Here is a 25,191-nt window from a genome sequence, read left to right as displayed (position 1 = left end):
AGGAAGTCCATCCAAATAACTAAAATTGTTTGTAAAAGTTAGGGCTTTTAGTCATGTCTGTCACTGAGGCTTTTGTGAAAGTGGTACTCCACTTGAAAGTTGTCATAAGAACTAAAATTGAAAGGGCCCCAGACTGGGGAGTAGTTTATACAGAAAACAGATATATAGGAATAGTGTTCTAAAACTGTAGCCTTTGTGTGCTCACTCAAATGAACATGACTGGAGGACTGCATGGTTTACAAGATTGGTAATAAGGTACTGAGCTTGTTAACGTTAGGACATCTCTTTGAGTCTAGGTCTAGGAAACAGTGATCATTTAACTAGCTAGATCTTAATTGGTTGTCTTAGTCAACATCAGGAAAACCACCACCAAACTTCTTGGCATTTTGAGAGGCTAAAGAGTTAATGTGCGTGAAAAAGCTTTCATTCCTATAGTTAGTCACTGATGTTACATAGCTAAATAAGTCCTGGAGCAAAGTCCTGCTAGCCATGCTACTCCATGAAGTAGGGAACATTGCTCTTTGGAAAGTGCTGTGCATATTATGTGCATTCCTTCAGTTGCCACCTTAAGGTGGCAGAGGATTGAACAGTGCTGCTGCATTCTTGGAATATGATTGATGCCCCAAGGAAAGGTGGTTGTGAGGACTTGAGCCTTTCATTTTACCATAGGGTATAAAAACAATCTGCATAGACTACTGCAAAAAGACAGAGACAAAGACCAAAATTAATAATCTTGTTTCCTTTGGTTTTGTCTAACCGTGATAAGCCTTCATGAAAAAGGGGGTTCACATTTTAGCTTCAAATTTAATGCAAAGTTGGTGGCTAGTACAGATAACGTCATGGTGGGATGAGGGACTTTGCGTACATAACCAAAACCTGATTGGATGATGATGTAGTACAGATATTGGCAAAACTAGCTCCAGCTGTGTTTTTAAAAAGCTATATGTTGTCTCTGCCCAAGAAACCAACACTAATGTTGGCAATCTTGCTAACTACTCATAAGGATCAATATATGTTTAGGGAAAGGAAAGCGGGGAAGCTTATTTGCTTTTAAAAGGAAAAATAAAATCCTAAACACTTATAGTGGAAGACTTTGCGTTCTGGGACTGATTTTTACTAAACACTAAATTTTTTAAAACAATTATACTTTTAAACAAAATGCATAGAAATAGTAGGGATCACAGGCTTTATTCAGTTTTTTTAAAAAGGATAGTCACTTCCTTTAAAGGGAGTAAAGTGGAGTAATTTCTTAGTATGATCTTCGACATGTATGGATATAGGAATATGTATACTGACTTACATGTATACTGACAACATCTTGTTGCATGGACTGTGCAAGCTTTGGGATCTTTTTGCTAAATTTCTATCAGTATTGGTCACTTTGTTTTTCTAAAACTGCATAAAATTGGAACTTATTAAAATAATGCTGCCAACCAGTGAAAATATTAGATAGTGCTATCAGCAATTGAAAATATTAAGCTCCTCTCCACATACTTTACAAATAGATTTTCTAACATTGATAGTATCCAGTTTTCCACACTTTGTCTTAAAGCTTAAATAAAAAGTCAGATGACATAGGCAGAATGAGTCTTTGCAGCTTCCATTCTGAACTGTGAAGTTCCCCAAGTCTGTAATTGTTCATGTATAATTTGTATTCTAATGGCTATCTAGACACATTGAGTCTGTGGGTTTTTTGCATTGAAATAAGTGACATAAAATCATTGTTGTTTTTATAATTACTATATGAGAATTTAAATCCTTTTAATCTTATAGGTTGAACAGTCAAAAGTTTTAATCAAAGAAGGTGGTGTTCAGTTACTACTCACAATAGTTGACACACCAGGATTTGGAGATGCAGTGGATAATAGCAATTGGTAAGAAATTACTTTCTTATGATCTCCCAAAGTAAATTTGAATAATATTGTCCTTGTGATCATTTAGTATCAAAACTCATTTTTAAAGATGCCAGTTTTTCTTTTAAATCATAAGGTTTACTTCTTTAAACTTTTATACATTTGTATGGGCAATATTTCTCTATTAGCCAGAAATTTTATTTTAAAAGCTGATTTGCCTTTTGCTATTTTAATTTGGTTAAAATGCTTTTAGCTTCTCTCAAACTAGCTCGAATGTGAACAGAATCTTCAGCCTTTTGTGCATTATCATTGCTCCCAAGAAGCTGAAACTAATTATTTCTATGATATCACAGGATTAGAATCCTTTGATATCCCGCAAAGAGTATTCCTTTAGTTACTGTTCGTAAGTGTTCAGTTTAATACCATTACAGTGGGTAGTTGTGTTTAAAGGGCTTTTCAGTGGGCATGTGGACTGTTGTCTTAAAGCTATGGTGCTGTTTGTCTTTTTTTAACATTTAATCCTTTATTCTTTCCCTTAGCATATTTGAGTTTATATTGTAATAACAATTCATATTTACTTGCAATGCACATAATTACAGTTCGAAATTCTGTTGACTATAAGAGCAGCTCTTAATCTAAGTTTCTAGGATTTAGGAATGTATTGGTTAACATTTCAAGTTAAAAGTAAAGTTTTGTTATTTTAAAGTGGTTTAGACTATAATTCGTCCATTTCTCCTCCTACATTTAAATACCTCAGTATTTTTAAACTAGATACTCTAGCAATACTGTACATACACTGACTGCTGAAAACAGATAAACAGTATGTGTATCTCATAAATTGATGTTTAATGCATATGTGATATATATATATATATATATATATATAACTGGTCTTACAGGTTTTTATTTATGTACACTCTGTAGTTGGCAGCCTGTTATTGACTACATTGACAGTAAGTTTGAAGACTACCTGAATGCAGAATCTCGTGTGAATCGACGTCAGATGCCAGATAATAGGGTGCAGTGTTGTTTATACTTCATTGCTCCTTCAGGACATGGGTTAGTATCTTAATACTTTAATGTGCCTTTCCCCCCTAATTCTATCTCAAATGCACCTTCAAACTTTTGCATTCCTAAAATATGCAAAATTCCAGGTCAGGATTATTCAACATATAGACTGCAGGCTATGGTTAATTTCATGGGATAATTTAATTTGTCTTCTCAGACACTAACAAACCCAGACTTGTAGTAAATCAGAATACCAAGAAATAGGATTAGTTACCAAGAAAAAGTTGTCAGTTTATCCCATTTGTGAACATTCGTATGTCTTTCATTCCCCTAATGCCACTTCTGTATTAATTATCACGCAATTTATTAAAAATTTGAACTGTAGAAGATGCTCCCAGAACTCAGCCAACAAATTTTAAACTTTCTTTGAACTCAGATGATAACTCAAAAGGGAGGGGAAATGTACCTATATATTTAAGTAGCTCATTTGCCATACATTCATATTGGAACTTAGCATGGCTTTTGTTCAGTGAATTGAAAACTCCTGATACTGAAATTCTACTTTAATTCACAGATTTCACTATTATGCAAACTTTCATCCACTCCATCTCACTTCTAACTTGGTCAGACTTCTCTCTAGTGGGGGAGACAGAAAATTGCACTTTTGAAGTACTTGATCTTGGGCCATTTTGATCTGATATTGGAGGTGTACAGCAATTTATTGTGGTATTACAACTTTGATTAATTTGTGAGTGACTTTCTCTGCTTGTTACATTTGTACCTTAAAAACTAGAAATGGAAAGCAAGGGCCACCCTGCAAAGTAGTAACCAAGGCTGGTGGAAGCCAGGGTGGGGCTGTAGATAGGCTGCTGAAGTCAGAGCTGCTGAACCAGTGTTGTCTAGCACACAGATACTCAGGGTGTGACTTGCATACTGGCAGGCTAGTTGTGAGTACCTTAGATTGGAAGCTCCAATAGCAAAGCATTGTGAGGCACCCATGGTTATGGGGCAGGGTTACAACACAGCCCTTTGCTGATCTGGATCGCGCCCGAAAATACCATTGAATCACGAACACTTAAGTGTACTCAGGGAATATAAAGTGACCGAGGCCTAGTTACCATTTTTTTCTTTTTTTTCTTTTAAAGATGTTTCCTTATCTGTAAAGAATATTACTCATTTCCTACCTGTTTTTTATGGTGTTACATGGTCTGATCTTGTCTCCAGGGCTCACTGTGGCCTATATAATTGTCATTGTCAAGTGAAACACATCTTTCTCTCTATTCTGAATAAAATAAAACTCCATTTACAATGGGCAAAAATATGTGTAGAGTAGGTGTCTTTTCTTTGCCCTCTTGGTTTTAAAATTCTTAAATATTTTCATAAAATAAAATTGAACTGAAGTGTTAGCACTTGTATGTTCATGAAAAATAATCACATTAAATCCAGAAAGACTGCCGCAATCACTGAAAAATACACATAAGGACAGCAAACTCCTTTCCACTGAAGACCACGCACACCCTCAGCAATAGCTTGAGAAATTAAGTGAACCTGATAGCATGCCCAGTAGATTAACAAACTGGGTTGTAGTCACCCAGAATTGGGATTGAGTTCCAGGATTGGATCTCTCATGGAAAAGTCCCTGGCATTATCCCCTCCCTTTTTATTTATGAGGCTGTTAGCTCCAGTACTTCTGTTTACAACAGCAGATGACATTGTAAAATACTTCTCTGCTTCAGTATTTCCCCCCCCCCCCCTCCTCCGATTTGTGTTAGTTTCTGAAGCTTTTGGCCCGGACATGGTAAAATGGGATCACATCGCCAAATAGATTTTCTTAACAAATTTAATATGCATTGTTTTTGATGCTTAATGGAAGTTTTGATTTTTAACTATAGTTGAAAAGTTAACACTTACCACTAGCTACTGTATATGTGGAATTAAGTATCTTTCCACAAGAGTTTATTGGATTACAGCTTCGAATCCTTATAAATATTATTTAAAGAAATTCAGATGCATGTAGCATTTTAGAAAATTTTAGCCTTTGCCAGCTCGTCTGGGTTCAATAGCACTGAATAAATAAGATTCCAGTATTTGTCTATGGGAACAAACAATCTCTATTTCTCACAGATTTTAAAAGTACAAGATGAGTTGAAGTGTACACGGCCTTTTGCTGATTTGAATCCAGTTTCCCCAGCTGCTTAAGTGAAATAAACTGAATAAATCCACTCATGGTGGACCTCTTCATGCAATTGCCAGTCTTGTTAACTGTCTTGGCCCTTCAGATAACTTAATCAGCATGGAAGCTGAACAGAATTCTCAGCCATAGGATTTGTCCTTTAGACCAGGAGTAGGTTATTTTGGTGGAATGCGGAAGCTTGTGTTGCCCCTGCAAATGTAGTATCCATTCATAGATATTAAGGTCAGAAGGGACCATTATGATCATCTAGTCTGACCTCCTGCATAATGCAGGCCACAGAATCTCACCCACCCCTTCCTGCGATAAACCTCTCCCCTATATCTGAGCTATTGAAGTCCTCAAATCATGGTTTAAAGACTTCAAGGAGAAGAGAATCCTCCAGCAAGTGACCCATGACCCATGCTACAGAGGAAGGCGAAAAACCTCCAGTTCTGGCAATCTGGCCTGAACAGTTCTGTACTAAATTCAAGTGTGGGGGAGAAATTTAAATGAGAAGCTAGTATAAATATAATCAAAGTCAAATCTGTTGACAGTGGCCTGATCTAATCCCAGTATAAACTTTTTTTTTATAATGTAGCTTTTTATTGAAGTCATATCTGTACATGTTATATCAGAGAAGCACGTTTCCAAGATACATTCCTGGAGTATTAGTCTTGGAGGTCTAGCTGTTTTGTCATAATGCCTCAACTCTATATTTGTCTAATACATCTTACATTTAAAATATTAGAATATTAAAGCACAGAATCTAAGAAATAAATGAAAGTAACAAACTTTATTCCCTATTGATACCCAAATGGTTATTCTACTTTATCGAACAATCATCTAGGTGAAGAATGTGCCACTGTACTGTTGACATTTGACACTCAAAGTTCTTCGCTCTTTTCAGAATTTTGAATTAAATGTAGGTCAGTTTCAGTTTAAACTGGGAAACAGTTGTAACTGTAGAGTACATTTTAATTAAATCTTGCAATTTGTGCTCTGTTCCAAATAAATAAGAGGAGAGAACCATTCAAGTGGCCTAGTGTTGTTGTTGGCAGGCAAGAGAACAGACTCTGAATTTGAGCCGCTATTCTCTAAGCGAAAGGGGGTTGACCGCACTGCTAGGTATCTCTTGTCAAAGGGGAGATAGATTCACTTCTGTTGCTTTCTTATCAAACTTAGCCCTTACGCCAGAGGTCCCCAAACTATGGGGAGTGTGGAGGAACATTTGGGGGGGCCCGAGCTAGCCCTCATGGGGGACAGGGAGGGAGCACAACCCAGCCCCGCTCTGCTCTGGCCATGGCCCCAGCTCTGCAACTGGCCCCAGCCTTGGCCCCTGACCACAGCTCCATAACCAGCCTCGGTCCCTGATTGTGGCCTCGTTGAGGCCCTGGTCCCAGCCCCTGGCCACAGCTGTGGCCCCAGCCTTGCCCCCCTTTAACCTTGTCCATGTTCTCCTACCCATCCCCCAGGAGCCGCCCACCCTGCTCCTGACTGCAGCTTCGGTGGGGGAGGGTCGGACAAGGGTAAGGGGGGGTGTGCCCCCAAAAATTTTGGGAACCACAGCCTTAGGCTATAGGGGTGGCCTTGACAAGTTCTGAACAGAGGTCAGCTCCATGGGAAACTGCTGCACCATGAAGTTTATTTGTATAGAGATAGGAATTGGCTTTCTTTTCAGATCATGTTCTTGATGGGTCATATCAAACATAACATAAGAATGGCCATACTGGGTCAGACCAAAGGTCCATCTAGCCCAATATCCTATCTTCTGACAGTGGCCAACACCAGAGGGAATGAAAAGAACAGGTAATCATCAAGTGATCCATTCCGTTGCCCATTCTGAGCTTCTGGCAATCAGAGGCTAGGGACACCATCCCTGCCCATCCTGGCTAATAGCCATTGTCGGAGCTATCCTCCATGAATTTATCTAGTTCTTTTTTTGACTGTGTTGTGTGAAGAAATACTTCCCTTTGTTTTAAACCTGCTGCCTATTAATTTAATTTGGTGACTCCTAGTTCTTGTGTTATGAGAGGGAACAAATAACACTTCCTTATTTACTTCCTCCATACCAGTCATGATTTTATAGACCTCTGTCATATCCCCCCTTAGTCATCTCTTCCAAGCTGAAAAGTCCTAGTCTTATTAATCTCTCCTAATATGGAAGCTGTTCCAAATCCCTAATTATTTTTGTTTTGTTTTTTTAACCTTTCCAATTCCAATATATCTTTTTTGAGATGTGGCAACCACAAAGGGTGATTTACTGCATGGAGAGTCATAATCTCAGGGCTTAGGAAGTTGGAAGAGTGTGCTTAACAAGGTTAGCTGCTTCATGGGTCAGCTGCATCTGAATTTCTCTCACATTATGGTGGTTCAGAACACTACTTAAGTGCTTTTACAACAAACTGTATTGGGAACGTCCGGTTGTTTCACAGGATTGATGGAAGGTTTAGCACTATACAGCAAATTATCTAATTGTGCATCCTTATGGTAGGCAAGGTTTAAAGAAGTTTGAGTATTTAGATTATTTACGTCTTTTAGTTTAAAGAATGGTGAATGGCATTAATGAATTCCTGCCATGATAAAATTAGGAAAAAATGCACGAGAATAAAGTGTAGGAAGACTGCCAATTTTTAGAGCTCTGGGGAAAACTTGCAGCTTTTGTACAATAGAACTGCTTTACCCTGAACAGACAGAAATACTAGACAAAGTTGTAAATCATGTCTGAAGTGTCCCATGTCCATCACTAACAAGATCATCTCTTCCCATGATTGTAGTCTTGATGATGGTCTTACCATCAGGTATGGAGAAACAAATGAAAATGAGTTTGATATCATCCTGGTGGATACTTGTCCATATTACATAACCATAGTTGGTGGTCTCCCTGTTTGAAGGGCCCAGGCTTGGAATAAACAAGGGTATTTCTGAATGTCACATCTGAAGATTTTTGGTAGTGCTATGTAAGGAAGCTTGCTTTTTATTTTAGTCAGTCCTGTGGCTTCTCAGTCTGTCAGAAGAAATAACTTGAAAATTATTTTCCAAAGAATAAAATTGAACACTTTAAAATTTACAGACCTGGAGTTCATGCTCCAGTTAATCACTCTCCTGTAGCATTATCAAGAAACCTATAGCCCACATTATATAAATGTTCAGTGGTATTCCACCTTCTTCTTGTCTCCAGAACTTTCTTTCAAGCATCATATTATTAAAGTGAACAATATCCTATTGCTACTGTTAAAGATACTTATGCAGTAACAAGAGCACTCATCCATTTTACTTCCAGTAAGTCAGCGTTTCCAAAGCGCAGGCAGGACTGCCTATCGGGTGCATATGAGCTGTACGTTGAAAGAGTTTAGCCTTAAACACTACATGAGAGTTGAAGTGGATTAAAATTGGTTGCATTTTCCTCAAGGAGGGGAGTTTTCGAAAGAATGGACGACGGGGGATGGATCACTTGATGAATACCTGTTCTGTTCATTCCCTCTGGGGCACCTGGCATTGGCCACTGTCAGAAGACAGGGTACTGGACTAGATGGACCTTTTGTCTGACCCAGTATGGCTGTTCTTACAGTCTTAAGTTTGATAAATGCTGTGGAAAACAGCATATTTTTTTAGGGGATCTAATGTTCAGTGCTTAAAGAATTTAAATTACAAGAACTTAATTTGTTTTTCAGACTTAAGCCTTTGGATATTGAGTTTATGAAGCGCCTGCATGAAAAAGTCAATATCATTCCACTTATTGCCAAAGCAGACACACTTACACCTGAGGAATGCCAACAATTTAAAAAACAGGTGAGTTGAAAGACTCATCTATATTTACAACATAGCCTGATTTAGCGCTTTGGTTTCCATGTGGCTAGTTTTAATTTTTCATACAGTTAAGATTAAACCCCGAAGCAGTACCTCAAAGCTGCAAAACTGAGTAACATATACCACTAGTTTTGAATATATTGGTGGAACGATCTTATCCTTGGGGGAGAAATATTAAAAGTGCTGTGGGATTCTTGATGAGTGAAATATGTTCACTGAATTTGTGTCTTTTAACAGCGACAGCATGAAAGAGAGCTTTCAAAGTTGAGATAGTTATAGAACGAAGTGTGAAATAATGCCTGTTTTACCAGTCTCATTAGTTATATGGAAATGGTAACAAATTAAGTGCATGAAACCATCAAGACTAAAGAAGAGCAAGTAGCTAGCTAAAGGACATTATATGTGATAGTTAGTCTTAACCTTCTTATCAGAACTCCAGTATTTAAATTTTAAAGGTAGTGATATTGTAATATAGGTGTGGCTGCAAAATTGTTCTAAATGCATTAGATTTGTAGAGTGGGCTTAAGATTCATCTCCTCAGTGGCTACAGAGTGAATAATCGCAGTGGCATAATTTGTTCTTTTTGGGGGAGTGTGGGGAGACAGGATGGGAAAGTGAAGAGGCAAGGGTTTTTTTATACTGTTTCTAGTGCAAGTTTCTAGAGGATCCAGCTTCTGAAAAGACAGTTGTAATATAAGTTAGGTAGACAGCATGGTGAAAAAATTGGGTTTGGGACTATAAAGGGAATGCAACTCCTGGTCTCGATGGGAGAGCAGACATGAATTCCATTTTGTGATATTTCTCTGATGTAGAACTTCATGTACAAGGATAGGAGGAACGTGGCAGAATGTTGTTGCTTATTGGTAATAAGTATGCAACTTGTTTAATATGTTGTATATTTTTGTTGCCATTCTTCAATTTCTCCTGAAAATAAAACCTTGCACTAGAGTTGCATACTAGAAACCTCTCTCAAGCTGCAAAATGATATACCAAACACTACATCCTCTAGCCAATGTCTGTCTTTAAATGGTATAGCCCTTTCCTGTTCCAAAATTCTGGACAACTGAAATTAGATTTATTAAAAATAACTTGCAAATAGGTAATTTAGAAATTAGGAGAGTGAGTGTCTTAATTTTTTAAGACACTCAGCTGCTCTTAAATTTTCACTAACATTTTCATTTTTGTTCTATGCTTGCCACTGGAGTCAGTCCACCTGCCTCAAATTCTGCTGAGAGGGACAGGCAGGTGATACTGCTTCAAGCAGTGCCAATTCAGCTGAGCTGGAGGTGAACAGAAGTAGGAGTGACAACAGTAACTACAGTAGAACTTGTATTATTTAGCTATGCTTGAAAATCATTCAAACTTTTGTGGGAAAAATAAGTGTTATTGAAAGAACAGTTTATTTAGATTATGTGCAATAAATGGAAAATTCCAAGGTTAAATTTCAGGCAAGTTTCCAAAAATTAGATTATTGGGGGATTTGCTGAGCATACTACACCTATCTTTCACATACACTAGCAGTCATCTGAGGCATTAACTTCATTGCAGAAGTCAGTTTAAAAAAGAGAATTCCCCAATGCCAAATGGAGGGAGTAGAATGACCAGGTAACAGCAAGTAAATAATGCATGCTTCAGTAATAATTTTACTGATTGTTTGACTGTTAGTAACTCAATGTTTCTCTTTTAGATTATGAAAGAAATCCAAGAGCACAAAATTAAAATATATGAATTTCCAGAAACAGATGATGAAGAAGAGAATAAGCTGGTTAAAAAGATAAAGGTAGATAATTTTTGTGTTTTGCAACATATTGTTCACAACTAGATAATTTCATTTTAGGGGCGAGGGAATATCTTGCCCTTTTTGAGGGCTCCAGGACTAGCTGCTCCAAGAAGCAGTCATTAATGGTGTCCAGGAATTTTATCTCTGCATCCCATCCTGAGCCCACATGTTCTCAGTCAACATGGGGATAGCTGAAAGTCACCATTATTATTAGGTTTTCTGTTTTTGTAGCCTCTAATTTCCCTGAGCATTTCACAGTCACCAGTATAGTGACTGGTAGCATACTCCTACTGCTATACTCTTATTATTCAATCATGGAATTTCTATCCATAGAAATTCTGTGATACTGTTTGATTCATTTAAGATATTTACTCTGCTGACTTACACGTATACTGCCACTCCCCAACCTACTCTGCCATTCCTGTATATTTTGTAGCCTGGTATTACTGTGTCCCATTGGTTATCATCATTGCACCAAGTTCTTGTGTTGCCTGTTATATCAATATTCTCATTTAATACCAGGCATTCAAGTTCACCTATCTTAGTATTTAGACTTCAACCATAGCACTTATAAATTTGTCAGTCTTTTAGTTGTCTGCCTTCATGTGATGTGATGGAATGGGACTTTTGTTTGACTGCTTCTCTTCAGTTCCTACCTGTATTTACTTAAATTATATCCTCTCCTCTTTATTAGAATATAGAGTATCCCCTTTAATAAATCCTCCACTACAGGATGTGTCTGTCTGAACCATGTGCTTCTCTGCACCTGTGATCATTCCTCCGATCCTTAGTTTAAAAACTCCTCTGTGACTTTTTAAATTTTATATGCTTTAAAAAGTCTGGTTCTGTGGTGGTTTAGGTGTAGCCCATCTTTCCGATGTAGGCTCCTCCTTTCCCAAAAGGTTCCTCAGTTCCTGATAAACCTAAACCCCTCCTCTGAACACCATCATCTCATCCGTTCATTGATACCCTGCAGTTCAGCCTGTCTGTCTCTGCGTGTGGAACTGAAAGCGTTCCCGAGACTGCTACCAAGAAGCCTAAGGCTATGTCTACACTACAGAGCATATGGTGTCACATCTGTAGTGATGCAGCTGCACCACTGTAAGATCTCTTGTATAGCTGTTCTGTGCTGACCGGAGAGAGCCCTCCTGTCAACATAATTTAATCCACCCTCAACAAGTGTACCACCTACGTGTACCACGACCACTAGCTCCTCCCCAGTACTGCACATAAGTCTGTCTAAATGTCTTGAGATCTATAACCTTCATGCTCATCAGGCAATTCACCATGCACTTCTCCTGGACATCATAAACCCAACTATATGTTTATAATAATCAAATCCCCCATTACTATTGCCTGTCCCTTCCTAATAACAGGGATCCCCTCCCCTGGAGAGGTATCCTCAGTGCGAGAGGATGCCATGGCATCATCTGGAAGAAGGGTTCCAACTAAGGGATCATTTCTCTCCGCTCCAGCTTGATGTTCTCCTTCCTCAAGACTTTCATCCTCCTCAGCAACATAAAGGCTGTCAGACTGGGATGGGACTGTTCTGCTGTGTCCCGGAAAGTCTCATCTGTCTACCACTTTGTGTCTCTCTGTCTCCAGTTCAGTCACTCTGGTTTCAAGAGCCCGTACTCTGTCTCTGAGGGCCATGAGTTGCTTGCACCAAATGCACAAACATGCCACCTCCCCACAAGGCAGGTAAACATACATGCTGCATTCAGTGCAATAAACTGGATAGCCCCCTGACTCTGTTGCTCGACTTCTGCCTTGATTATTTTTAATCTTGCAGGGTTGGTTGGTTGTTCTCTGTGTGTATATTTTTTTTGAGTGGGGTGATTATTGGCCTAAGTTAGAGAATATTTATTAGGTGTCTCTGGCTCTCTCGCTCCCTCTCTGAACTCTCTCGCAAAAGTCCCCTGTTCACTAGCTCATCTGGTCAATTACAAGCTGGCTTTTTAAACCCCTGTTCTCCCTGAGTTAGCCCTGCCCCCTTGTCAAGAGATTCTAAGTATAAAAGGATGGCAGGCTAGAAACTTTTTAGGAAACTCTCAGCCTAGGCTCAACACACAGACCAAACTATAAACTTCAATCAAGCAGGCATATGGCAAGCAAGCACACAACGAACTCACCCCAAGGATCACGTACTCAGTCCTCCTTCACCTGGAGAACTCCCTCACTGAACTCCCCTGTTTGCTGCTCCTGTTCACTAGCTCCTCTGCTTGCGAGCTGGCTTTTTAAACTCCTGTTCTCCCTAAATTAGACCCACCTCCTTGTCAAGGGATGCTAAAGGTAGTAGGGAACGAAGGATGGCTGGCTAGAATCTTGTTAGGAAGCTCTTACCCTTGCTTAGCAGGCCACTAAACTCGGGCCCCATCCTCCCCAAATAGACCACACAGAAACTTCACTCAAGCCTGTAGATGGCAATTTTGTTGGAATTAATGACTTTTTCCTTTTTCTGGAGACCATTTTAATGAGCTTTTGAATAATCTAACACCCTGCTTAAAAGTAGGGCTATCAAGTGATTAAAAAAATTAATCGTGCTGTTAAACTATAATAGAATACCATTTATTTAAATTTTTTTGGATGTTTTCCACATTTTCAAATATATTGATTTCCGTTTCAGTGCAGAATACAAAGTGCACAATGCTCACTTTTATTTTTAAATATTTGCACTGTAAAAATAAGTCTTTTTCAATTCACTTAATATGAGTACTGTAGTGCAATCTCTTTATAATGAAAGTTGAACTTACAAATTTAGAATTATGCACAAAAATTACTGCATTCAAAAATAAAACGTCAAACTTTAGAACCTACATGTCCACTCAGTCCTATTTCGTGTTCAGCCAGTCGCTCAGACAAGTTTGTTTACATGTGCTGGAAACAATGCTGCCCGCTTCTTGTTTACAATGTCACCTGAAAGTGAGAACAAATGTTCTCATGGCACTGTTGGAGCCGGTGTCGCAATATATTTACATGCCAGATGCGCTAAAGATTTGTATGTCCCTTCATGCTTCAACCACCATTCCAGAGGACATGCATCCATGATGATGATGGGTTCTGCTCGAAAACCATCCAAAACGGTGCAGACTGACGCATGTTCAATTTCTCCATCTGAGTCAGCTGTCACCAGCAGAAGGTTGATTTTCTATTTTGGTGGTTCAGTTTCTGTAGTTCCTGCATTGGACTGTTGCTCTTTTAAGACTTCTGAAAGCATGGGGGGGGGGGAGGGATAGCTCAGTGGTTTGAGCATTGGTCTGCTAAACCCAGGGTTGTGAGTTCAATCCTTGAGGGGGCCATTTAGGGATCTGGGGAAAAAATTGGGGATTGGTCCTGCTTTGAGCAGGGGGTTGGACTAGATGACCTCCTGAGGTCCCTTCCAACCCTGATATTCTATGATTCATGCTCCACACCTCGTCCCTCTCAGATTTTGGAAGGCACTTCCAATTCTTAAACCTTGGGTCAAGTGCTGCAGCTATCTTTAGAAATCTCACATTAGTACATTCTTTGCATTTCGTCAAATCTGCAGTGAAAGTGTTCTTCAAACAAACAACATGCTGGGTCATCATCCAAGACTGCTTTAACATGAAATATATGGCAGAATGCGGGTAAAACATAGAGCAGGGGACATACAGTTCTCCCCCCAAGGAGTTCAGTCACAAATTTAATTGACGCATTATTTTTTTAACGAGCATCATCAGCATGGAAATGTAAACAGACTTGTTTGTCTTAGCAGTTGGCTGAAAAAGAAGTAGGACTGAGTGGACTTGTAGGCTCTAAAGTTTTACATTGTTTTGTTTTTGAGTGCAGTTATGTAACCAAAAAAAAAAAAAATCTACATTTGCACTTTCACAATAAAGAGATTGCACTACAGTACTTTTATGAGGTGAATTGAAAAATACTGTTTTGTTTAACTTTTACAGTGCAAATATTTTAATAATATAAAGTGACTGTACACTTTCTATTCTGTGTTGTAATTGAAATCAATATATTTGAAAATGTAGAAAAACATTCAAAATATTTAATAAATTTCAATTGGTATTCTGTTCTTTAACAGTGTAATTAGAACAGCAATTCATCATGAGTAATTTTTTTAATCGTGATTAATTTTTTAGTTAATCGCGTGAGTTACTGCGATTAATTAACAACCCTACTTAAAAATAAATTTTAGAATGAAAACTATAGTCAATATACATTTAACTCTTATATGACGGTTTATTACCTCCTTATCCTTCCAATCTGTCACCATTGTTCATTTCATCCACCTGTACATTTGTGAACTATGGCTGTATTCTATCTTGTCTGTACTGTGGGTAGCATAGTGGGTCCTTGAACTTTGTTTGGGGGTCCTGAGTGCTGCCATAATACAAATAATTTATTTAAAAGCATTTCCTGTAGAATGTAGTAACTATATCCTGTGCTAAATCCCTTCTTTAAAAATATTAATCAGTGGTAGAGAACACTTCAGTAACACTCTTGTGTTTTGAACCAGTGCTGTAGAATAATTGATAGAGTTTTGTTTTTTTAAATAAGGAATAAACTTGGAGGCCCAAAGCATAGGTATGCAGCAGCACAGGGTATGCTTACTACTGAGTTAAATAGAAGCACCCTCTAGTGATTGGTATGCTAAAACTGCAATTGAGGAGAAAAGCAGCAGAAAACCGAAAAGGGCCCTCAAAGTGTGAAAAGCTCAAACTTTTAAACAATTGAAAACCCTTGTTCCTTCTCTCATACTTCATTCCATCATATTTTGTTTCCCTCAGTCACTTTCCCCAGATGTATTTCTTTTTATTCCCAACAGTTTAACAAGGTTCTTCTTCCTAGAAAAGATGTAATATTTTTGTTTGCATTGTGTATTGAAAACAATTGGAATGGGGAAGACCTAGGGTTCTCCCAGGATAAACACACACAGATATAGGAGTTGATCTGGTGATGAATCTTGCTAGCCTGTAGAGCAGGGGTGGGCAAACTTTTTGGCCCAAGGGCTGCATCGGGATTCCAAAACTGTATGGAGGGCAGGAAAGGGAAGGCTGTGCCTCCCCAAACAGCCTGACCCCTGCGCCCATCCGTCCCTTCCCACTTCCTGCCCCAATTGCCTCCCTCAGAACTCCCGACCCATCCAATACCACCACCACCACCCCGCTCCTTGTCCCCTGACGGCCCCCTCCTGGGACTCCCCACCCCTAACTGCCCCCTGGGACCCTGCCTCCTATCCAATCTCCCCTGCTCCCTGTCCCCTGACTGCTCCGACCCCTATCCACCCCCCTGCCCCCCGACAGGCCCCTCGGGACTCCCACCCCTATCCAACCCCCCCATTCCCTGTCCCCTGACTGCACCCCCATTCCCCCAACCCATTCCCCCCCCCCCCGGACTCCCACGTCTATCCAACTGCCCCCCGCCCCTTTACCATGCCACTCAGAGCAGCAGGAGCTTGCAGCCACACCGCCGCACTGCCCGGCAGGAGTGGCGGGCCAGAGCACTGGTGGCACGGCAAGGTGAGGCTGCAAGGGAGGGGAACAGCAGGGGCTAGCCTCCCCGGTTGGGAGCTCAGGGGCCAGGCAGGACAGTCCCACAAGCCGGATGTAGCCTGCGGGCTGTAGTTTGCCCACCTCTGCTGTAGAGTGAAAAGCAGAATAGAGATGGGGTTAACTTTGTAAGATGTTGCTTTCAAGTAATTGACAGCTTTTCTTGTGTGTAAATTTGAGTTCTGCATCAGCCAAGGCAGCCATTTTTGATGACCATAAACTCAAAAGTTATGAGTACAAGATTCAGTCAAAGCAAACATTATAGTAGCCATTAAGAATAGTGAATTGCATAATCACTGTAAAGGTTGAGAAATAACCAGTGATCAAAACCCTGTACTCAGACTGGCTGACAATCCTTGTTAATCAGTACATGGTTTACATGCTCTATGGCCTATAAAAATAACTGTGTGGTTATTTTTAAATCAGACTTACAGACCAATCAGAATACAGGGAATTTCAAAGCTGGATAAATCTCCTGTAACTGGTACATATCAGTAATAGTACAAGCTTCCCTGAACTTTTGGTGAGCTGGATTACAGAATAATAAAACCCTACTTTGTTTTGTATTAAGTTTATACTTATGCTTTATTTCAATATCTTTAGGCCGAAGACACACATTGGTATTGAAAAATCATACTGTTTTTTATCTTTTAGGACCGTTTACCTCTTGCTGTGGTAGGAAGTAATACGATCATTGAAGTCAATGGCAAGAGAGTCAGAGGAAGGCAATATCCTTGGGGTGTTGCAGAAGGTAAACTTTTTTCCAGTATTTGTAGCTTTTCTATTGTAATGTAAGTGCATTGGATTATAAATAAATCTGCAGTCTTTGCTTCAAACATTTTAACTTACATTAAAGTATTTGCAACTGAAAACTTAATAAAACCTGCAGATTTTGTTCAGCAGTGCTACAATTTGTGTAAATCATCCTTTTTCCAGCCTCAGAACAAATGCAGTCTTGCCAAAGTTAAATGTTTTATAAAAGATATACTTAAGTTTTTTGCTTGTGAATCATCTGTTCAAGACCCATGGAGGTATCTTCCAGTGAACTGTAATTAAACTGCAGTATCTTACTTTAATTTCAGTTCATACTTCATTACATAAACAAGATTATGCTTGATGTTCAGCTGTTTACTAGTGCTCATAATATTTCCACTTCAGTGTTGCAGAAATGTCCATATGGTTTATTACATAAACAATCAGTTTCCTAGTCTCTTGTTTCCAGGGGCTTTCGCATTAGGGATGTTTGTTTGATCATCTAGGCTAGAATAAATACAATTTAAAATTCCTGGCAGATCATCTTATTTTCACTAGACTATAATAAATTGTTGTTTTTCCTAAAGCCATTGACCTTAGAGTTGAGCATACTGAAAGTTTTCGTCTCGCATTGAGTTCAAAGATACATTTTCATTTAACAACCCAAATGCCATTCTCCGCTATGTAAAGTCTAATTAAAGTTTGATATTTGCTTTTTGTACCCGTTGTAAGTGGAAATAGGTATAGTTTGCTGCTTTAGTATAGATTTGAAGATAACTGTTTTTATGAGATAACGAATATTATTTGCCTGCTACATACCATTCATTACCTCTTTGCATGCATGATAAATATGGTACATGAAAACCCAAACACCGAGCCTTCAACAGCTGCCTTTGCGAAGTGAAGTTTTATTCTATTTTTGGTTTGCATATGTATGCACCCAACTCCAACATATGTTGGAGTGACCACCATAGATTGTTTTACATTGTGTTTACCACAATAATTCTTATCTATAAACTTTATGAAGCAAATTTTTTTTAAAGCAGCTTAACTGTGAACCAAGTTAATGCAGCACTAAACAAAACAGCATATTTTACAAATATGTTAAAGGAAGTGCTGTAGTTCTTTGAAGTGCATGTCTGACAGGAAATGGGTTTTGGTGTAGAGTATAAACCAGCTGCAGTAGAACATTGGGAGGGGGCAGGGGCAGGCTCTTGGTTTAGACATTTGAAATATTAAATGGTGCTACCGTTTTTACTTTAAAAACAAACTTTTATAACTCTATACTTTATTGGGAGTATGATTTCACATGTTATGTAAATGGAATGTCAAAGCAGAAATTAAAATTATTTGGAGTAAAATAACTGCAGGGTATAGCTGTTGCATGAATTTGTATTAGAGGGTCACAAGCCTTGTTGCTTTTCTAGGCTGAGCTTAGATAGCACACACCAGGGGCTCCTTGCATTCCTCCATTCCCCTCCGCAAGCTCCCTGTTCACATCCTCCTAATGCCAGGACTCTGATCCCCTTTCCCATATGCCAGAGTCTTTGTCTCCCCATATGCCAGGGGCTCTGTCTTCCATGTCCCCTTCTCCATACCATTGTCTCCCATTCTTCCCCCATTTCTCCTACTATTCTTACTACTTATCTTTCAGTCTGATGGAGAAATCATTCACAGTGTCTTTCACAGTTCTTTGATCTATAAGTAAATACATTGGGTCGAGTGCATGGCCTCGATTTGCTCAGCCACTGTGTATTTAAATACATACTAAATAAAGGTGAAACAAGGAACTTGATGTCTTACAAAGATCATCAGTGGGGTGCAATTTTGCAGAATATTCTTTTGCAGTGAACTGTTCTCAGTAAAGTTATGTTTATGTCCTGGTCTTTGATGATGATGTCTGCTCAGTTAGTCTGACCACAGTGCAAGTGTAGAATTAACCTGAATCCATTAAATGTGCAGATCCGAGTGGTGGTTTGGGGGGGTGGGGGGAAGAGGGTGAGCATCAATAACAACTCTGATCTGATTCAGTGTTTGCTAATGATTCTGGGACCATTAACAGCGGACACTCAGGTCATTATGTAGATCTGCTGGAATTCCAGTCCTGTTGGAATTCTCCCATGGTTTACATTGCCATCCCATCTATAAACACAAACTCACCAGATATTGTATTCTGTAAATAAAGCTACACTTCAGATTCACAAGCAAAGAACTACATGTAATTTCCATTTTAGTCACTTATCAGTCTCATACACTTGAGCAGTGATGTAATGGCCTACATCTTCTGGGTTAGTGTTCATCTGTATAAATGTCTATAGTTAACAGGCTCCTGATTTTCAAACTCGGTGTAAATTAGCAATTAAAATAGAACCACCAATTTTAGCATGAAATTCAGTGGGTATTTGTGTACTTTGATTTAATTTCTCTTTGGAAATCAGGAGTGCATTGGTATATTTGGGATTTTAGTAAACTGGCAAATTTTTGAAAGGGGATTTGCTGTCAATATATTGTACTACATTTTTCTTTTACTGTAGGATTCTTTGTCCGATTACATAGTTCCTTTTTAATTTAAGAACTTTTGATTAATTGGGTGTAATTAAAAATTGATTTGGTCTTTCTGAAGTAAATATACATAATACACCCAATATTTTAAAAACAGGATTTTCCTGATCCTGGTAGACTTTGTTCTCAGGAGAGCTAACTTGGTGGGTGTGATGGCACCTGGCTTGGTGTGTTGGAGCCTTATTTGGGGAAGAAGTTGGCAAATCAGGACACTGGGGACTAGGAAAATGAGTTTAGTCAGTTATGTGCTGATTGCCTTACCCTTGCTCTCTGGCGAAGTCAACATATAGTCTTAAAGTTCCTGGATTGTTCAAATACCTTTACTCATATGTAAATATTTTAAAAGTGATGAATAAAACTTCATTTGTGTCTGCTTCCAGTACTATGAAGTTCAGGTATTTTAGCTTCCAAAAATTAACAACTCTATCTGTTCAATTGGTAGAATTTACCTGATACCAAATTTGATGTCACTTCACTTGTAAAATTGATTTTGTATTTTTATGTGGTAACATGGCAATCCAAAATTTATAACATATCCTATATGGAATTTGTCTCAGATACATAGTATAGAGTTCAGTGGCTCTTTGCAAACATATATATGGATGTCTGTTCCAGAATCGTGATTAAATGCAATTGGGATTATTGCTTTCTAGTTGCATGGAGACACTGTCAACTTGAAATCTAATCAGCTTTTTAAGTGTAATTTAAAGTACTACATTTGTCCCTGAATTCCCCTACCAGTTTGTTTTACAATCATATTTTCTTATGATATATCTTAAATGTTTTTCTCTCTGTTGCACTGAGACTTACACAAGTTGGGAGACTTCGCCATGTAGAGGAAGCGGTACATTAAACAGCCATTATTTAGTTAGTTTCATTGAGTGTACACTAAAATTTAGAACGCTCATCTTTGTTATAGTAATCTTAGATACTATTTGTAACAATATAGTTGAAAAAATTAACACACTTTTTAAAAATTTGGTGTCACTTTAAATTCACCTGTTTCATTTGGAAATTATTCTTCACTCTCTTCCCTGAGCTTTTGAAATGTTATGTACTGTCCAACAGCTACTACATTTCAGTGGTAGGTTGAGTGATATGTTTTGCATATATGTCTGTTAAGCTTTTTTATGTAATCTGGAATGAGAAGTATAAAATTCGCTCTGGGAAAAAAATATGGGGGCACATGTAGAGAAACAGGAGGTTTATACATAGGAAAACATTAATACTCAAATATATTCAATCTCAACATCTCCCTCTACCTTATGTATGGCACAAGTTTTGGTTACACTGTCTTAACTTACATTTTACTTTCTTCCCCACAGTTGAAAATGGTGAACACTGTGACTTCACAATTCTAAGGAACATGTTGATAAGGTAAGTAGTTTATGTGGAACATTGCACACCTATTGTGAAAGGAGTTCAGTTGAATATAAGAGAAGGAAACTTATGTTCTCTACCTCCTTATATTGTATATTCTTTTTCAAGGACATCTTTCACTCCTCTGCAAATGTTGAATATTGATCTGCTTTCTGCTTCAAGTAAAAGTGCAGAATATTTACTTTACAATTCCAAGACCTCTTGCTTCATTATACAAGAATAATAGTCTCATAACATGTCATAACTTGTTCATCAATCAATGAAATGCGGCTATCTGACACAGCCTCCAGAATATATTTTTTCCTCTCTAATTGGCAATGGAAGTTTTGTCTTTGTCCCTTAAATATTTATAAGATTATTTGAATAGGTCAAGATTGAGCAGCTAGTGCTCCTGTCATTAAATAGTGTGGATTAGAACTTGCTGGACGGATAACCTGGTTTCTATCCTAACATCAATGACAGTGAAATATGCAGGAAATGAAAACAGAAATGCAGAGGGACAAAATAGAAGCCCTCTTAGTACAATAATACCTTTCAACTTTTTAAAAGTTTGCTAAAATGTAACAAGCCTATGGGAAAGAATGGCAGTAAGGGAAATTTGGATTAAAAGCAAACTTTTCTATTGCTTTTCCGTTTTTTTTCCAAATAAAGTACAAGGCCTAAGTTCTGTCACCTGTGACTCAAAATATGCAACTCCTGCTGAAGTTACTAGAAATTGTGGATGTGTGTGAGGGCAGACTTTGAACCATAGTAAGTTAGTCTTGAACAAGAGTTTGATAATTGCTTAATACTTCTATACTGTCTTACTACAGAGAGTACTTGTGGAATAAACTGGTTGCTTTTTAACATATTAGTCCTTTGTTCCAAAGTAAAACCTTAGTCATGCAATATGACAAGGAATAATTAAAAAAAAGTAGGCCACTCCCAAATTTCTTCTAACCCAACAAAACCCAGTACAATACAAATTCAACCATGCTGTCCTAGAAGGACAAAGTTTAATTAGCATGAAGTTGAGCAAAGGAAAAGTTAGACTTGACAGTAAACCAAAGACTGATTATAAAATTTTCAGGGGAAATAATGGAAGATATGTAAAGGGATTGACTCAAAAAGGCTCTGCAAAGTATTAGCTACATTTAACACAAAGATCTTGTAATGGAGAGGGCTGGACTAGGTAGTTTTTTCTAAGGACTAGGTAGTTTTTTCTAATTCCTGTGGGGTGTGTTTTTTTTGTTTTTGTTTTTGTTTTTTTTATTGTATGTAACGTACGTCGACATACTCTTGGGCATAATTTTGTTTAAACAAATCCTGAGCAAGTGGTAATGTTGATGTATTGCCTGCCCACTCTGTGTGTGGTTATTTTTTCCTAAAAATTGATAAACCAACAGACAATTGAAGTTCTGTTCGTACTGATGTAATACTGTCTAGGCATTTAGTGTCCTACTTCCAGGATGGGTGTTTTCCAAAGTAGGATTTGATGTATTCCCTGTGTTAAAAGGTGATGGAGTGTCTCTGCCTTTTTTATCATGGGCAATTTTAGATTTATTTCCCAATCTCTTGTAACAATTGCTGTTTGGCAGCTTAGCTTCACTCCAGAGGATTTTCTTTGAGCTGCTGAATGGATATTGTGGATAGTTGGTACTTGACCTTTACCTTGGACACACAACAAGTACTACTTCTAAGCTTGAAATGTGGAAGCTCAAGTCAAGTTTGTGCTTGGAACTCTAACTTATTGCCTGACAAATGTTTAGATGGGTCTAATGCAGCATTATTACAAGACTATAGAGCTATATTTCATATTGGTCCTCCTCATTTACAAGTTCACCAACAAAATATATTATATTTGTAAAACTTGTAATATTAACGTTTGGAATGCTGCAGTTCTTGGAGTAGTGTTCCTGTGGGTGCTCCACTTCAGGTGTGCCAGAGCCTTTGATTGGAGATTTTTGGTAGAAGTGTCCAGCCTGCACATGTGCCCCACACATCCTCGTGCTCCCCACAGAACCGCAGCCAATGGGAGCTGCAGGGGCGGAGCCTGTGGGTAGCTCACGGCGGAGCCTCCCCGACCCCTCCACCGCCTAGGAGCTGCAGGACCATGCTAGTGGGAGTCCCCCACCCCAAAGTAAACACCCCCAAACCCCTACCCCTAGCCCTGAGCACCCTACCACACACCCAAACTGCTGCTGCTGGCCCAAAATCTCTGCTATCAAAAATCTATATTCAAAGGCACAGGCACACCAGAACTGGAGCACCCATCAGGTGATGCATTTCGAAGAACTCTAGTTACTTTACAAGGTAAGTAAGCTCTCGATTTTGAAATGCTATTCTGTGCAAAATATGCTGTCCTTTCTGTGACCCTACCATCATTCATTAAGTTTGAAATGAAGGCATTTATATTGTTGCTCCCATGAACAAGAATATTAAAAAAAAAAAAAAAAAAGTTCTCCAATTCTCATTGTTTCAATAGGACAGAATAAATTTGATTGGATTATTAAATCTGCAAAATGAAGGTGATCTAATCTGATTTTCAGATCATGTTTGATATTCATGAAGAATGAACTCTGCTGATAGCCTGTACTTCTATTGACAGAACTCACATGCAGGACCTGAAGGATGTCACTAACAACGTACATTATGAGAACTACAGGAGCAGAAAACTGGCAGCTGTTACGTACAATGGAGTTGACAACAACAAAAACAAAGGGCAGCTAACTAAGTAAGTGCTTGTTAAATTTGTATCAACATTTGATGTCACCATTCTATATTTTCTACTTAATTTCAGTCATTTACCTCAAGTTATGAAGGCCTCATCTAAACACAATAGAGCACTAAAATTATTTAGTCAACATGTTTGCTAAACCTATACAACTGCTGTGTGTAAACAAGCAAGAAGTTTAATGTTCATTGTGATTCTTCAAAGCACATTAATCATTTGAGAGTTTTTGGACATCAAGGTTTCTATTTCTGGGCACAACTTGCTCTTGGCTTTTGTGGTTTCTCTTGCTGATGGTGCTGCTCAGTGCTTTGTTTTTGCGGAAGAGTGGATTTAATTATCTTTGTGTTTAGTAACTTTAAGAATAAAATCACACATTCTCTTCCCCATCTTCAGTGGACTCTGCTCAGTATTTTTCAAAGCCTCTCATCGTGGTAGAAAGCTTGTTAGTAACACACAGCAGTCTTTCCATCTCCATACCTTTGTGAGAGGGGAGCTGCTAGGGCAGTATTTCAACCCCAGCTGGTGCAGGAACAAAGAACTAACAACTTTGGTCCCTTTTATGGTTGCACTTTGCATGCCATTCTGGTTAATTTTAAATTATGGAAGCATAAAATATAAATTTTGTTTATTCTTCCTATTCTGTTTATATAACAAATAAGTTGACTATTTTCAAGAATTGTTAGATTCAGTATACATTTTAAAATTTTGTATATTCATCTATGTAATAGTGAAGACATAATGTGTCTGAGGGAGCTAGTGTAAATTATTTCAGGTATTTGTTTTAAAAAATTATTCTTGAGGCAAGTTAGTCGTGAATGGTATAATTATTTCCTTGATAGACTGAGAATAGCATTCCAATATAGTATCCGAGTGCAGGGGTGCTATACAGTGACTGTCTCGCAATTGTACAGCTATTTCTCAGCGAGGGGTATCCCTGATCTCTGGCAGGGGCAGGTCGCAGTCTGATTTGTATGGCTATTTCACACTAAGGGCTTGTCCACACTAAAATTTTTACTGTTTGAAAATGGTTCTGAAGGAATGAGTTAGCTGGCACAATGCTAAACTTGTGCCCCCTGCTGCATTGACTGCCATGTAATAGAATCATGTCACCAAATCAGCTTTTCACAACCAAGTTCAAACACAGTAAAATTTTGGAGTGAAGAGAATTCCAAAGTAGAACCGCATCTGTACTTTGACTAGTCACGTTGTTACACACACAACAGTTTCTCACCTTGCCCAACCTGTTGTCACAACGTCCTGCTCCACATCCTTTGAGGCTCTTGAGTGCTCACAGAGAGAGATTTAAAATTTCTTTTTAAAGTTTGTCTGCATTGCTGACAATAGCATAGCATGGTTGATTGAGCAGGCAAGAGTCCAATAATACCTCCTCTTCTCATCCCTCAGATCCCTCAGGTAATTTTAGTGAGAAAATACCTCATGGGGTAGAGTGATTATGAAGAGAATTAGGGAAGAAGGGAGAGATGTAAAAGTTTGATTGGATATTTGAATTGGGCATGTAGCAGGGTGAGAGGAGAAAATAATATAGTTAAGTGCAAAACCTTGAGGGTGCTTTCTCTTCAAAGTGGTAATAATATCCTGGACTGATAAGTTCTGCCTTCTCCATGGGATTTATAAAG

The 25,191-nt window shown here is 38.5% G+C and overlaps 1 protein-coding gene across 2 annotated transcripts in view; it reads left to right on the top strand.

Moving 5' to 3' along the window:
- Positions 1-25,191, top strand: part of SEPTIN7 (septin 7) — a 98,929-nt gene that overhangs the window by 58,525 nt on the left and 15,213 nt on the right. For both annotated transcript variants that reach the window (XM_084619678.1, XM_084619677.1), the window contains exons 4-10: positions 1,774-1,874; positions 2,778-2,912; positions 8,706-8,823; positions 10,529-10,621; positions 16,801-16,897; positions 20,787-20,838; positions 23,429-23,554. In XM_084619678.1, the coding sequence (XP_084475804.1) occupies positions 1,774-1,874; positions 2,778-2,912; positions 8,706-8,823; positions 10,529-10,621; positions 16,801-16,897; positions 20,787-20,838; positions 23,429-23,554 (722 nt within the window). The remainder of the gene's footprint in view (positions 1-1,773; positions 1,875-2,777; positions 2,913-8,705; positions 8,824-10,528; positions 10,622-16,800; positions 16,898-20,786; positions 20,839-23,428; positions 23,555-25,191) is intronic.

The sequence above is a fragment of the Lepidochelys olivacea genome (assembly GCF_965140295.1).
Source record: "Lepidochelys olivacea isolate rLepOli2 genome assembly, chromosome: 2".
Lineage (NCBI taxonomy): Eukaryota > Metazoa > Chordata > Testudines > Cheloniidae > Lepidochelys > Lepidochelys olivacea.
This window is presented reverse-complemented; position numbering and strand designations above follow the sequence as displayed.